The 16977-nt window shown below is 43.4% G+C and overlaps 1 protein-coding gene across 1 annotated transcript in view; it reads left to right on the top strand.

Moving 5' to 3' along the window:
- The first annotated feature begins 1666 nt into the window (after window positions 1-1666).
- Window positions 1667-16977, top strand: part of LOC123743375 (uncharacterized) — a 59697-nt gene continuing 44386 nt past the window's right edge. The window contains exon 1 of the mRNA XM_045719676.1: window positions 1667-2106. Within this exon, the coding sequence (XP_045575632.1) occupies window positions 2052-2106 (55 nt within the window). The 5' untranslated portion in view covers window positions 1667-2051. The remainder of the gene's footprint in view (window positions 2107-16977) is intronic.

The following is a 16977-nucleotide window of genomic DNA, read 5'->3' as shown; positions in this document are numbered from 1 at the left end:
TAAGTCAAGGCAAAATGGGTAGAATTACAGGAAGGTAGCTTTAAAACTGCAAGATTGCATCTCTGCCCCATGGCTAAATGGGTAGAATTGCATGAAATTTAAAACGTACATTTTTCTCTCCTCCGTCAAGAGGGGGGCCACAAAATAACTTTGCCCTCTTGGTGGGGAGGACCCGCAACCAAATCTCTCTTAGGGGTCATGCCAACCTGTTGATTGTCCCTGGGGGCTTGGGTGGATTGGCTATATGGGAATTCTGGCAACGCCAGAAGGCCTGGACCATCATTGATTGGGGTAGGCTTTTCAAAAAATATAAATAACATTAGTAATATATATTTACAAAAATAACTTTTGAGCAAATTCTCTGTTGCCATAATAATCTATACTGAGCATTTGGCTGACCAGTAAGTAACGACCGGCCCCCCTACCAAGATGGTCAGGCAGGTTTTCTGATTGTCTGAGCTGAGGTGGCACAAATTCACCTTCAAAGGGTGCGTTCGTAAAATCGCTCTGGCTATCTATTCCAATGTCAAGGGGGCCAGAGAGCAGAATAACTGATGAATTTACTATAAACACTTAACACCCGCTGAATATGACCGGTGTGAGTAAACGGCCGGCAAAAAAAGGTAATTCAGCTGTTGCCAGCAGCACAGTTACAGTCACCAACGCTCTGGATAACATGAAAACAGCTTAATCAGCTCTACTAGGGCAAGTAAAATGGTCAGAGTGAGGTGCTCTCTCATTTGTGTCTGGAAGTAGCAAGCAAGCTAGCCGACTTTGGGTGCGCTCTGGGTCATTCGTAAATGCAGAGCATTGTCAGATTGTCCGTTTGTAAATTCCAACCGCTTCGTAGTGTTCTGACCTCTCGGAGCGTGAAATTACGAACACGCAATAAATCAAAACGCGCATCATGAACGAGAGTGAGACCTGCTGCTCTGACACTCTCAGATTTCAGTTTCCATTTAACCCACCTGAACAGTAGGCTAAAGTTCTCGTAACGTGCCATAGGCCTGTTTGAAGTCCCAGTCTTGTGACTGTTGAATTAGTATAGCGCCTCACAATCATCACACATAACATAGCCGGCACTTCAACAAATCTTTCCAAAACATTCATTTTTAGGCCCTCCCTTCTCTTTATTTTCGACTCTCCATGTCGCAGCTTTTCTCTTACTGAATTAGACTTCGACAATGTCCCTTTTGCCTCCGTGGATCGACGTTAACGTTTTCTGCCCATTTTCCCAAACGCATTTGGCGATTGGCATGTATAGGCTGCTTGGCGCGTACAGTTAAGCCCTAAAGTTTAGGTTTATGGAGTAATGCCAGATAGCCTAAAATAATGAAAGAAAACCTCAATGTAACCTATATATATATGAATTGTATTTTTTTAAGGTATTGTTGTCTCTTTATTCAACCCAACCCGGCACCCGCCCTTCATCCACACAATGTTTCATGACCCTAAACCTGCTCGCACCGTGGATATAACCGTGGGGACTGCGAGCTATGAGTCAACGTGCGCATCACTAGAACACAGTCGCCCGTCGGGGAAAGTGAAGGAAGGCAGCCAGAGACATTTTACTGACTCCCCATTCCAGGTGTTGCCTACAATGTCTAGGGGCTAGGTGAAGGGCGGAGGTCCGCCCCTCTTCTTCCTCTCTCCCTCTATCCATCCCTCCATCCAGGGTAGGGCAGGCTGCAGGGGGCAGGGCTCCAATTGCAGGGGAGACCAGAGGGGAGGCGCATCGCCGGAGACCCGCTCAAACCCTCTCCTGACACAGACAGACCGACGGACGGAGGCATATGCTGAGGCAAACAGTTGTGCGCTCGCTCTCCGATGTGAGCCGAATTCAGAAAAAAACAAAACGTTTTGCTTGCAAGACCCGCGGAGTTCTATTCCAATAGCGTGTATCAGTTGGTTTTCTTCTGTTATGCGAGTGGATTTTCTTTGGAAGGAATAACGTTTTTATTTGAGTATATACTATTATTATTTGAATTTTTTACCCCGTTATATCGAGCTGCAGTGAACTCCGGAAGAGTTGATAAGGACGCACATTCAGGATGTCCCATATCTCCGTCAACGACCACCTGGAGGGGATTTTATCAGACTTCGAAGGTAAGCGCCTCTCTGTCTGTCCCACTTAGACTAATACACGTTCGAAACATAAAACACTCGAATCAACATAAAACGTCGTCTGAAGTCAATGGGATACATTGATGTTAACCTTCAGGCTACTTCCAAAGCACTCTGATTTTTACACTGCGTTTTGGGGGGCAACGTGCTTTGGCTTTGGGATAGCGTCATAAAGAGGAAATGCAGTTTTGTCATATGTTTTCCTCCCTCCGCCAGAGTCGGTGTAGCGTGTGATTAGTGTGTAATACTCAGACGGTACAGGGAGTCTCAGCAGGTATAGAGCCAGGTTATGTAAACTCAGCGGTGTCGGGGAAGCTACTCTGAAAACACTTTACCTAGCTAACACAAATACTATTTTTCTAGTGAGAATTAGGCAGATCTGACGCAGAAAAATAAAGGAATTTATTGCCCACTTCACCCATATTTTATTTTATAAAAAAAAAAATGTTTGTAGTTCTAATAGTTAGTTACACCACTACGTGGCGAAACAGTAATTGACTACTGCAAACAGGAGCTAGATTAGAATTGAGTTCAACTACCACCAAGCTACTTCAACATGTAGTTTAATGATGAGTTGAACTACATGTAGCTCACTACTTGGGGCGGCAGGTAGCGTAGTGGTTAGAGCGTTGGGTCAATAACCAAAAGGTTGCTGGATTGAATCCCTGAGCTGACAAGATAAAAAATCATTCATTCTTCCTGAACATGGTAGTTAACCCACTGTTCCAAGGCTGTCATTGTAAATAAGAATTTGTTCTTAACTGCCTTGTTTAGTTAAATAAAGGTCAAATAAACTCCCCAACTCACTTAGTTTAGAGGAGTAGTGGTGCTCCTGACACAGTAGGAGCACAGAACCACTACACTTTACCTCCTGATCAACAAGACCTGCTGTAGTAGGTCTGCACTCTTGACTCCTCTCTGGCACAGGAGATAGATATATAGATCGTGATGCACTGCATCCTGCATGGACGCTTATCTGTCTGCTCTGTAGTTGTGTTATGGGATAATACACATCACTCTGTAGTTGTGTTATGGGATAATACACATCACTCTGTAGTTGTGTTATGGATAATACACATCACTCTGTAGTTGTGTTATGGGATAATACACATCACTCTGTAGTTGTGTTATGGATAATACACATCACTCTGTAGTTGTGTTATGGATAATACACATCACTCTGTAGTTGTGTTATGGGATAATACACATCACTCTGTAGTTGTGTTATGGGATAATACACATCACTCTGTAGTTGTGTTATGGGATAATACACATCACTCTGTAGTTGTGTTATGGGATAATACACATCACTCTGTAGTTGTGTTATGGGATAATACACATCACTCTGTAGTTGTATTATGGATAATACACATCACTCTGTAGTTGTATTATGGGATAATACACATCACTCTGTAGTTGTGTTATGGATAATACACATCACTCTGTAGTTGTATTATGGATAATACACATCACTCTGTAGTTGTGTTATGGGATAATAGACATCACTCTGTAGTTGTATTATGGGATAATACACATCACTCTGTAGTTGTGTTATGGATAATACACATCACTCTGTAGTTGTGTTATGGATAATACACATCACTCTGTAGTTGTGTTATGGATAATACACATCACTCTGTAGTTGTGTTATGGATAATACACATCACTCTGTAGTTGTGTTATGGATAATACACATCACTCTGTAGTTGTATTATGGGATAATACACATCACTCTGTAGTTGTATTATGGGATAATACACATCACTCTGTAGTTGTATTATGGGATAATACACATCACTCTGTAGTTGTGTTATGGGATAATACACATCACTCTGTAGTTGTGTTATGGATAATACACATCACTCTGTAGTTGTATTATGGAACTCTCTCTGTCTCCTCTCTGTCTCCTCTCTCTCTCTGTCTCTCCTCTCTCTCTCTCTCTCTGTCTCTCCTCTCTCTCTCTGTCTCTCTCTCTCTCTGTCTCTCCTCTCTCTCTGTCTCTCCTCTCTCTCTGTCTCTTCTTTCTCTCTCTCTCTCTCTCTCTCTCTCCTCTGTCTCTCTCTCTCCTCTGTCTTTCTCTCTCCTCTGTCTCTCTCTCTCTCCTCTGTCTCTCTCTCTCTCCTCTGTCTCTCTCTCTCTCCTCTGTCTCTCTCTCTATCTATCTCTCTTTCTCTCTCTCTCTTCATTCCTGGGCTCAGTTTAGACAGGTGTTGATTTGAGGCGATAAACAAATTAGCTTAGCCTCTGGCTGGCCTGTGATATAGTCAGTGATTACGTGTGTGTTGTAGTGTGTGTTGTAGTGTGTGTTGTAGTGTGTGTTGTGGTGTGTGGTGTGTGTTGTGGTGTGTGTTGTGGTGTGTGTTGTAGAGTGTGTTGTAGTGTGTGGTGTAGTGTGTGTTGTGGTGTGTGTTGTAGTGTGTGTTGTAGTGTGTGTTGTGGTGTGGTGTGTGTTGTAGTGTGTGTTGTGGTGTGTGTTGTAGTGTGTGTTGTGGTGTGTGGTGTGTTGTGGTGTGTGGTGTGTGTTGTAGTGTGTGTTGTGGTGTGTTGTAGTGTGTGTTGTGGTGTGTGGTGTGTTGTGGTGTGTGTTGTAGTGTGTGTTGTGGTGTGTGGTGTGTGTTGTAGTGTGTGTTGTGGTGTGTGGTGTGTTGTGGTGTGTGGTGTGTGTTGTAGTGTGTGTTGTGGTGTGTGTTGTGTGGTGTGGTGTGTGTTGTAGTGTGTGTTGTAGTGTGTGTTGTGGTGTGTGGTATGTGTTGTGGTGTGTGTTGTAGTGTGTTGTGTGGTGTGGTGTGTGTTGTAGTGTGTGTTGTAGTGTGTGTTGTAGTGTGTGGTGTGGTGTGTGTTGTGGTGTGTGTTTCTGTGTGTAACAACAGGAAAACAGTGTCACAGTGGAACAGCACTCTCTGTTTCCTCTGGGTTAGGTGTCACAGTGGAACAGCACTCCCCTGTTTCCTCTGGGTTAGGTGTCACAGTGGAACAGCACTCCCCTGTTTCCTCTGGGTTAGGTGTCACAGTGGAACAGCACTCCCCTGTTTCCTCTGGGTTAGGTGTCACAGAGGAACAGCACTCTCTGTTTCCTCTGGGTTAGGTGTCACAGAGGAACAGCACTCTCTGTTTCCTCTGGGTTAGGTGTCACAGTGGAACAGCACTCCCCTGTTTCCTCTGGGTTAGGTGTCACAGAGGAACAGCACTCCCCTGTTTCCTCTGGGTTAGGTGTCACAGAGGAACAGCACTCCGCTGTTTCCTCTGGGTTAGGTGTCACAGTGGAACAGCACTCCCCCTGTTTCCTCTGGGTTAGGTGTCACAGAGGAACAGCACTCCGCTGTTTCCTCTGGGTTAGGTGTCACAGAGGAACAGCACTCCCCCTGTTTCCTCTGGGTTAGGTGTCACAGAGGAACAGCACTCCCCCTGTTTCCCCTGGGTTAGGTGTCACAGTGGAACAGCACTCCCCTGTTTCCTCTGGGTTAGGTGTCACAGTGGAACAGCACTCCGCTGTTTCCTCTGGGTTAGGTGTCACAGTGGAACAGCACTCCCCTGTTTCCTCTGGGTTAGGTGTCACAGAGGAACAGCACTCCCCTGTTTGCTCTGGGTTAGGTGTCACAGTGGAACAGCACTCCCCTGTTTCCTCTGGGTTAGGTGTCACAGTGGAACAGCACTCCCCTGTTTCCTCTGGGTTAGGTGTCACAGTGGAACAGCACTCCCCTGTTTGCTCTATGTTAGGTGTCACAGTGGAACAGCACTCCCCTGTTTGCTCTATGTTAGGTGTCACAGTGGAACATCACTCCCCTGTTTCCTCTGGGTTAGGTGTCACAGTGGAACAGTACTCCCCTGTTTGCTCTGGGTTAGGTGTCACAGTGGAACAGCACTCTCCTGTTTCCTCTGGGTTAGGCTGTGCTGGCAGAACAGTTTGACACTGTGTGTGTCTGTATGTATGTCACGATTGTGTGGAGAGACGGACCAAGGTGCAGCGTGATTAAAGTTCCACATCTTTATTTAGTGCGAACTTCCAAACAAAACAAGTAAACAATCAACGACCGTGACATCAGAGGTGCTACATGCACTTAACCCAAAACACAGGTGGGAAAAAGGCTACCTAAACATGATCCCCAATTAGACGCAACGATTACCAGCTGCCTCTAATTGGGAACCATACCAAGCACACCAATATAGAAATAATAAACCTAGAACACCCCCTAGTCACACCCTGACCTACTATACCATAGAGAACCAAGGGCTCTCTATGGTCAGGGCATGACAGTACCGACCCCCCCCCAAAGGTGCGGACTCCGGTCGCAAAACCTGAAACCAACTGGGGAGGGTGGGGGGGGGTGATTAGTGTCGGTGGCGGCTCCGGTGCAGGTCGTAGCCCCCGCCCAGACCCCGGATCTGGCCATGGCGCCGGGTTGAACGCCGTGCCTGGACTGGGGCTCCGGAGGAGGGCTCCGGAGGAGGGCTCCGGCCATGGAGCTGGGTTGGACGCCGTGCCTGGACTGGGCACCGGCACAGAGGAAGGCTCCGGCCTTGGAGCGGGACCGGACACCGTGCCTGGACTGGCCACTGGCGCAGAGGAAGGCTCCCGCCATGGAGCGGGACTGGGCACCGTGCCTGGACTGGCCACCGGCGCAGAGGAAGGCTCCGGCCTTGGAGCTGGGTTGGACGCCGTGCCTGGACTCTCCGGACCGTTGACCGTCGCAGGAGGTTCCGGACTGTGAACCGTCGCCGGAAGCTCTGGACTGTGAACCGTCGCCGGAAGCTCTGGACTGTAAATGCGCACTGGAGGCCTACTGCGTGAAGCCGGTACAGGTGGCACCGGACTGGTGACACGCACTTCAGGGCGAGTGCGGGGAGCAGGCACAGGACGAACCGGACTGGGGAGGCACACTGGAGGCCTGGTTCGTGGAGCCGGCACAGGTGGCACCGGACTGGTGACACGCACCTCAGGGCGAGTACGGGGAGCTGGCACAGGACGCACCGGACTGGGAACACACACTTCAGGGAGAGTGCGAGGAGGAGACACAGGACGTACCGAACTGGGGAGGCGCACTGGAAGCCAGATACGTAGAGCCGGCCCAGGTTTCACCGGACTGATGACACATTCCTCCAAATGCCTGCGTTGCCGCATACTCCTAGCCAACTCCATTCTTCGGTATCCCTTCTCGCACTGTTCCATCGAATCCCATTCGGGCTCTTGCACTCTCCTCGGCTCGACCGAGGAGAGTGCAAAAAATCTTGGGGTTGTCCTTGGGCTTTCTGTGGCCATGAACCCCGGCGTCGTCGCCGTCCTCCCTTATCTCCCTGTGTCTGCTTCCAAGGAAGGCTTTCGTGTCCCTCCATGATTTCCTCCCATGTCCAGGATATCTTCTCCTCCTTGATCTCCTCCCAAGCCCAGGATACCTTCTCCTCCTGGGCACGCTGCTTGGTCCTGGTTTGGTGGGATATTCTGTCACGATTGTGTGGAGAGACGGACCAAGGCGCAGCGTGATTAAAGTTCCACATCTTTATTTAGTGCAAACTTCCAAACAAAACAAGTAAACAATCAACGAACCGTGACATCAGAGGTGCTACATGCACTTAACCCAAAACACAGGTGAGAAAAGGCTTCCTAAACATGATCCCCAATTAGAGGTAACGATTACCAGCTGCCTCTAATTGGGAACCATACCAAGCACACCAACATAGAAATAATAAACCTAGAACACCCCCTAGTCACACCCTGACCTACTATACCATAGAGAACCAAGGGCTCTCTATGGTCAGGGCGTGTCAATGTACGCTGTGTGTGTGTGTGTGTGTGTGTGTGTGTGTGTGTGTGTGTGTGTGTGTGTGTGTGTGTGTGTGTGTGTGTGTTATAGTAGTGTGTGTGTGTGTTGTAGTGGTGTGTGTGTGTGTTGTAGTGGTGTGTGTGTGTGTGAGCTTTTTTATGTCCAGTATGAAGGAAGTTAGAGGTAGTTTTGCTTCCAGCCATTGCGCTCAAGCTAGTTAGCATTGTCTCGTGCAAGTACCTCTAACTTCCTTCATACTGGACACAGAGACATACAAATGGTATCTACGAGTTCATCTGACTCTGAGGAAGTGAATAAAGGGCCTCATTGCCACAATCCCGAAGTATCCCTTTAACTAAAACACTCTAATTACAATGCGCCAGGTGGTTAGTCAGCACAAATCTAGGATCAGCCAACCCTCCCTATATCCTACCAAGAGAATTCTCGTCAGTTATAGTCACAGCTGTGTACATCCCCCCCACTCAAGCGAACAGCAAGACGGCCCTCAAGGAACTTCACTGGACTCTATGTAAACTGGAAACCATATATCCCGAGGCTGCATTTATTGTCGCTGGGGATTTTAACAAAGCAAATTTGAGATCAATGTTACCTACATTTTGTCAGCATATTGATTGGACAACACGTAGGGATAATACTCTCAACCACTGCTACTCTAACTTCTGCGATGCATACAAAGCTCTCCCTCGCCCTCCCTTTGGCAAATCCCACCACCATCTTGCTCGTCCCGACTTATAGGCAGAAACTCAAATAGGATGTACCAGTGATGGGAACCATTCAATGCTGGTCTGACCAATCGGAAGCTCCAAGATTGTTTTGATCAAGCGGTCAGCCTCAGAGAATGCCATCGACCTATTCGCTGTCTTGGTCAGTGTGTTTATAAATAAGTGCATTGGAGATGTTGTACCCACTGTGACTATTAAAACCTACCCTAACCAGAAACCGTGGATGGCTGGCGGCATTTGCGAAAAACTGAAAGCCCGATCCACCACATTTAACCTCTTGACGGTCGCCTAGGATAGGGGGCGCCACAGCGCATTTTGAAAAGAATTCGTGCCCATTTTAAACGGCCTACTACTCAAACTCAGAAGCTAGGATATGCATATAATTAATACTTGTGGATAGAAAACACCCTAAAGTTTCTAAAACTGTTTGAATGGTGTCTGTGAGTATAACAGAACTCATATGGCAGTCAAAACCCCGAGACAGATCGAAACAGGAAGTGGAATTCTGAATTGCGAACTCAACTTAATCACGTTGCCTATTAATCACACCGTGAGCTATGGTTCATTGAGCACTTCCTATTGCTTCCACTAGATGTCCCCAGTCTTTACAAAGTGATTTGAGTCTCCTACTGTGAAAACTGACAGAATGACACGCTGTGGAACGTGGTCACACGGAGAGGGCCATCACCATTATGACGCCGGCGCCCCTGGTTACCCTCCCCTTTCGAAACGTTTTGAAACACAATGCAATCGTCCCCCTCGAATCTTATTGGAGCTCTCGTTGAAAAAGGCCCTACAGATTTATGTTATACAACGTTTGACATGTTTGAACGAACCTAAATAAGAAAAAAATGCATTTTGTTGAAAGAGTAGCCCCGCGCACGTCGGAACTTTTGGTGAAGCCTTCAGAACGCGCTAACAAGAACAAGCTATTGGGACGTAAAGGATTAACTTTTTCGAACGAAAGTACATTTGTTGTGGACCTGGGATTCCTGGAAGTGCCTAAGGATGAAGATAATCAAAGGTAAGGGATTATTGACAATAGTATACAAGACTAGATGTGATATGCGATTGTTCCAAGATGGCTAGCCTATTGCTATTGCTAGCCTATTGTTCTGAGTATCGCATCCCCTTTTATCGCAAAGTGTGATTACCCAGTAAAGTTATTTTTAAATCTGGCATTACAGGTGTGTTCAAGAGATGTTCATCTATAAATCTTAGAATGACAATATTACATTTAAAAAATGTTTTCGAATAGTAATTTAGTAAATTGTAGCACTGTTTCACTGGATGCATTTGAGGGAAAATAGTTAGTCAACCTTACGCGCCGATGTAAAATGCTGTTTTTATATATAAATATGAACTTTATCGAACAAAAGAATGCATGTATTGTGTAACATGATGTCCTAGGAGTGTCATCTGATGAAGTTTGTGAAAGGTTAGTGCTGCATTTAGCTGTTTTTTGGTTATTTGTGATGCATGTGGTTGGTCGGAAAATGGCTATGTGGCTACTTTTACGATATACTCCTCTAACATAATCTAATGTTTTGCTTTTGCTGTAAAGCCTTTTTGAAATCGGACAACGTGGTTCGATTCAGGAGAGGTCTATCTATAAAACGATATAATTTGAAAAAAAATATTGAAAAAAAATAATTATTACATTTTGTTATGCTAATTGCGATATGATTTTTCGCTGGATGTCGCACAGGGGTTAATCATGGAAAGAGGTCTGATAATATGACTGAATATAAACAGTATCTGGCAGGGTCTACAGGAAATCACGGACTACAAAAACAGCTACATTATGGATACCGACGTTACACTTCCAGACAAACTAAACACCTTCTTTGCCAACGTCGCTCGCTAACAAAGACTGTGCCCCCCCTCTCTCCTACTCAGTGGCTGACGTGAGTTAAACATTTAAAGATGTTAACCCTCGCAGGGTTGCTGGCTCAGACGGCATTCCTAGCCTCAGAGCATGCGCAGACCAGCTGGCTGGTGTGTTTACGGACATATTTAATTTACGGACATATTCTCATAAAATAGCGATAATATTCCAACCGGGCAACGTTGTATTCATTCAAAGGCTGAAAGAAAAAAATGGAGAAGTCTCGTGAACGCGCATCTCAGTCTCACTGTCCCCAGGCTGACCACTCACAAACTCTGCTGCTGTTCTTTGCCCAGAGACAGCAGACACCCCATTCCACTTTCTGGCAGCTTTAGAGAGCCAATGGAAGCCTTAGAAAGTGTCACGTTACAGAACAGATGCTGTATTTTCGATAGAGATGCAACAGAAGGACAACAAATTGTCAGATAGGGCACTTCCTGTATGGAATCTTCTCAGGTTTTGGCCTGCCATATGAGTTATGTTATACTCACAGACACACTTTAGAGTGTTTTCTATCCAAATCCAGTAATTATATGCATATTCTCGTTTCTGGGCAGGAGTAGTAACCAGATTAAATCGGGTACGTTTTTTATCCGGCCGTGAAAATACTGCCCCCTATACCACAACAGGTTAATAATGTTTACATATCTTACATTACTCATATCACATGTATATACTGTATTTTATACCATCTATTGCACCTTGCCTATGCCGCTCGGCCATCGCTCATCCATATACTTATATGTACATATTCTCATTCATCCCTTTAGATTTGTGTGTATTAGGTAGTTGTTGGGGAATTGTTAGATTACTTGTTAGATTTGTGTGTATTAGGTAGTTGTTGGGAATTATTAGATTGCTTGTTAGATACTGCTGCACTGTTGGAACTAGAAGCATAAGTATTTTGCTACACTCGCATTAACATCTGCTAACCATGTGTATGTGACCAATAAAATTTGATTTGATTTAATCAATAGGAGGTGAGATGTAAAACTGCCTTAGATCAGTTTATGGGGTCAACCAAGACTGTTGACCCTGCTATTCCTTAATTGATAGATGACAGTCCTTCTTCCTAAACCTAATAAGCATAGCCAGGCTAAACATAATGAGGTTTGCTGATTTAAAATCGCTAGCAAATGTTAGTCTCTGCTAGCGTGATGCTAATAGCTAAAGAGTAAACAGATCAGGGGTTTGGTAGCAGGCCAGGCTAGGCTAAGCTAAGCTAGGCTAGGCTACCCCCCTTAGTTACAACAACACACAAGGCTACATCTGTCTCTACTGCTGTGGACTCATCTCTTTGATGAGCTCACAGTCTCAGAACACAGGCATGCATGTACACACACACTCTCTCTCTCTCTCTCTCTCGCTTTCTCTCTCTCCCTCTCTCTTTCTCTCGCTCCCTCTGTCTCTCCGGAGGCCAAATCGTCCAGTCTTCTCCTATCCACCAGATGTTTCAGATCATTTCACTTTGCCTCTTTGTTTGGTGGCCATGTTTATTTGAATGGAGAGATACAACAAACTCTGACTTCAACTCAACTATCTCTTTTAGAACCAGTTTAAACACTCGTTCTTTCTCCTCAAACTATCTCTTTTAGAACCAGTTTAAACACTCGTTCTTTCTCCTCAACTATCTGTTTTAGAACCAGTTTAACCTCTCTAGGCTATGTGGGACGAAATCGTCCCACCTACTCAACAGCCAGTGGAATCCCATGGCGCGATATTAAAATACCTTAGAAATGCTATTACTTCAGTTTCTCAAACATATGACTATTTTACACCATTTTAAAGACAAGACTCTCGTTAACCTCTCTGGGCTAGGCGGGACGAATTCGTCCCACCTACGCAACAGCCAGTGTAATCCAGTGGCGCGATTTTCAAATACCTTAAAAATCCTATTACTTCAATTTGTCAAACATATGACTATTTTACAGCTATTTAAAGACAAGACTCTCGTTAATCTAACCACACTGTCCGATTTCAAAAAGGCTTTACAACGAAAGCAAAACATTAGATTATGTCAGCAGAGTACCCAGCCAGAAATAATCAGACACCCATTTTTCAAGCTAGCATATAATGTCACAAAAACCAAAACCACAGCTAAATGCAGCACTAACCTTTGATGATCTTCATCAGATGACACGCCTAGGACATTATGTTATACAATACATGCATGTTTTGTTCAATCAAGTTCATATTTATATCAAAAACCAGCTTTTTACATTAGCATGTGACGTTCAGAACTAGCATACCCACCGCAAACTTCCGGTGAATTTACTAAATTACTCACGATAAACGTTCACAAAAAACATAACAATTATTTAAAGAATTATAGATACAGAACTCCTTTATGCAATCGCGGTGTCCGATTTTAAAATAGCTTTTCGGCAAAAGCACATTTTGCAATATTCTGAGTAGATAGCTCGCCATCACGGGCTAGCTATTTTGACACCTACCAAGTTTGGCACTCACCAAACTCAGTTTTACTATAAGAAAAATTGGATTACCTTTGCTGTTCTTCGTCAGAATGCACTCCCAGGACTTCTACTTCATCCACAAATGTTGTTTTGGTTGAAAATAATCCATAGTTATGTTCAAATATCCTCTGTTTTGTTCTTGCATTCAAGACACTATCCGAAGGGTGACGAAGGGTGACGCGCGGACGCGTATCGTGACAAAAAAAATTCTAAATATTCCATTACCGTACTTCGAAGCATGTCAAACGCTGTTTAAAATCAATTTTTATGCGATTTTTCTCCGACCGGGAAACCCTGTTTTCGTTCAAAGACTCAAAGTTGAAAATGGCCTCTTCACGTGCACGCGCGCACCCGTCTCATTGTTCTCAGATCGACCACTTACCAAATGCGCTACTGTTTTTCAGCCATGGGCTGCAAAGTCATCATTCAATGTTCTGGCGCCCTCTGCGAGCCTATGGGAGCCGTAGGAAGTGTCACGTTACAGCAGAGATCCTCAGTTTTCAATAAAGAGAGTGTAGAAGGCCAAGAAATGGTCAGAGAGGGCACTTCCTGTACAGAATCTTCTCAGGTTTTTGCCTGCCATATGAGTTCTGTTATACTCACAGACACCATTCAAACAGTTTTAGAAACTTTAGCGTGTTTTCTATCCAAATCAAACAATTATATGCATATTCTAGTTTCTGGGCAGTAGTAATAACCAGATTAAATTGGGTAAGTTTTTTATCCGGATGTGAAAATACTGCCCCCTACCCTAGAGAGGTTAAACACTCATTCTTTCTCCTCAAACTATCTCTTTTAGAACCAGTTTAAACACTCATTCTTTCTCCTCAACTATCTCTTTTAGAACCGTTGCCAACATACATTCTTTCACCTCTGTGTGGTGTGGTGTGTGGAGTACCAGCCAACTAGGTATACAGTGTCAGATGAGATGCGACAGCCTCAAATTCAATTTGTTGACAGGGAGCCATTGTGGTGCTGACTGCTGTGGCTGTAGCTGAGCATCTAGGGCTGTTCTGTCTTGTGCCCAGTCCAATTAGTAACCTGTTCAATCACATTTATGTCCCCCAGGCAGGGGGAAACATGTGACTCAGGGTAGAAGTAGCAAATGTTCATCAAGATTGTTCAAAGGTTTAAAAAACAATTATAATAAATGCAACAGTTGGACAATGTTGGACAATACTGGAAACGTTTTGAATGTTTTTAAATCCAGCAGATATTAACTGAATTATAGCACATAAAAAACATTGTACTGGCACGGACAAATAAGGAAAGGTGTTCTGGCATTTTGGTGGAAAATCCGGTTTACATGTTTTGGTAAAATAAAAAATAAAAAATCTTATTCTAATGCTCTCATTTTTTTAATGTTAAATCAGGTATTGTTTTTATACTTTGTGATAAGATAAAGAATATTATATGTGCCTTATTTGCATATACTGTATACAGTGCCTTCAGAAAGTATTCACACCCCTTAACTTTTTCAACATATTGTTGTTACAGGCTGAATTTAAAATGGATTAAATTGCGATTTTTATTGGGGGTCAATGACGAAATATCTCACCATGTCAAAGTGGAATTATTTTTTCCGGAATTTTTACAGATTAATAAAAAATATAGAGCTGAATTGTCTTGAGTATTCAACCTCGTTGTTATGGAAACGCCTAAATAAATTCAGGAGGAAAAATGTGCTAAACAAGTCACATAATAAATTGAATTGACTCACTCTGTGTGCAATAATAGTGTTTAACATGAGTTTTGAATGACTCTGTACCCCACACATATAGTTATCTTTAAGGTCCCTCAGTCGTGCAGTGAATTTCAAACACAGATTCAACCACAAAGACGAGGGAGATTTTCCAATGCCTCGTTAAGAAGGGCACCTAATGGTAGATGGGTAAAAAAAAATTAAAAGCAGACATTGAATATCCCTTTGAACATGGTGAAGTTATTAGTCACACTTTGGATGGTGTATCAATACACCCAGCCACTACAAAGATACAGGCATCCTTCCTAACTCAGTTGATGGAGAGGAAGGAAACCGCTCAGAGATTTCACTATGAGGCCAATGGTGACTTTAAAACAGTTAGAGTTTAATGGCAGTGATAGGAGAAAACTGAGGATGGATCAACAACATTGTAGTTACTCCACAATACTAACCTAATTGACAGAGTAAAAAGAAAGAAGTTTGTACAGAATAAAAATATTCCAAAACATGCATCCTGTATGCAATAAAGCACTAAAGTAATACTGCAAATAATGTGGATAAAGCAATTCACTTTTTGTCCTAAATATAAAGTGTTATGTTTGGGGCAAATCCAATACATTACTGAGTACCACTGGCCATATTTTCAAGCATAGTGGGGGCTGCATCATGTTATGGGTATGCTTGTAATCGTTAAGGACTGGGGAGTTTTTCAAGACAAAAGATCAGCTGAATGGAGCTAAGAAATGGCAAAATCCTAGAGGAAATCCCCTGGTTCAGTCTGCTTTCTACCAGACACTGGGAGATGACCTAAAACACAATAACCTAAAACACAAGACCAAATCTACACTGGAGTTGCTTACCAAGAAGACATTGAATGTTACTGAGTGGCCGAGTTACAGTTTTGACTTAAATATTCTTGAAAATATATGGCAAGACCTGAAAATTATTGTCTAGCAATGATCAACAACCAATTTGACAGAAAATAATAATGGGTAAATGTTGCACAATCCAGGTGTGGATAGCTGGAAAGCTCTTAGAGATTTACCCGGAACGACTCTAATCGCTGCCATAGGTGCTTCTACAAAGTATTGACTCAGGGGTGTGAATACTTACGTGTGTAAATGAAATATTTCTGTATTTCATTTTCAATACATTTGCATTATGGATGGATGACAAAAAAATATATTTAATCCATTTTGAATTCAGGCTGTAACACAGGATTTAACACAACAAAATGTGGAATAAGTCAAGGGGTATGAATAATTTATGAATGGTATATTTGCAGACATGAACAAATTAACATAAAGTGGTGGAACAGGACCAAAAACTTGCTACCTGCACTTACCTGTCTAGACTGGCTAATTCATTTTGTTTTGTCACTTTCTCTTGCATAATTCAACAAGTGTGTCAATAGCAGGATAACCATGCAATTTAAAATGGCTCTAGATTACACTATACATACAGTACCAGTAACATTTTGGGACACTCATTCCAGGGTTTTTATTTATTTTGACAATTTTCTACATTGTAGATTAATAGTGAAGACATCAAAACTATGAAATAACACATATGGAATCATGTAGTAACCAAAAAAGTGTTAAACAAATCAAAATATATTTTATATTTGAGATTCTTCAAAGTAGCCACCCTTTGCCTCGATGACAGCTTTGCATACTCTTGGCATTCTCTCAACGAGCTTCATGAGGTAGTCACCTGGAATGCATTTCAATTAACAGGTGTGCCTTGTGGAATTTGTGGAATTTCTTTCCGTCTTAATGCATTTGAGCCAATAAATTGTGTTGTGACAAGGTAGGGGTGGTATACAGAAGATAGCCCTATTTGGTAAATGACGAAGTCCATATTATGGCAAGAACAGCTCAAAGACAAAACGACAGTCCATCATTACTTTAAGACATGAAGTAGAGTCATTCTGGAAAATGTCAAGTACTTTGAAAGTTTCTTCAAGTGCAGTTGCAAAAACCATCAAGTGCTATGATGAAAATGGCTCTCATAAGGACCGCCACAGGAAAGGAAGACCCAAAGTTACCTCTGCTGTAGAGAATAAGTTCATTAGAGTTACCAGCCTCAGAAATTGCAGCCCAAATAAATGTTTCACAGAGTTCAAGTAACAGACACATCTCAACATCAACTATTCAGAGGAGACTGCATGAATCAGGCCTTCATGGTCGAATTGCTTCAAAGAAACCACTACTAAATGATGGCAATAAGAAGAAGAGACTTGCTTTGGCCAAGAAACACGTGCAATGAACATTAGATTGGTGGAAAT

Source organism: Salmo salar, chromosome ssa06, assembly GCF_905237065.1.
Source record: "Salmo salar chromosome ssa06, Ssal_v3.1, whole genome shotgun sequence".
Lineage (NCBI taxonomy): Eukaryota > Metazoa > Chordata > Actinopteri > Salmoniformes > Salmonidae > Salmo > Salmo salar.
This window is presented reverse-complemented; position numbering and strand designations above follow the sequence as displayed.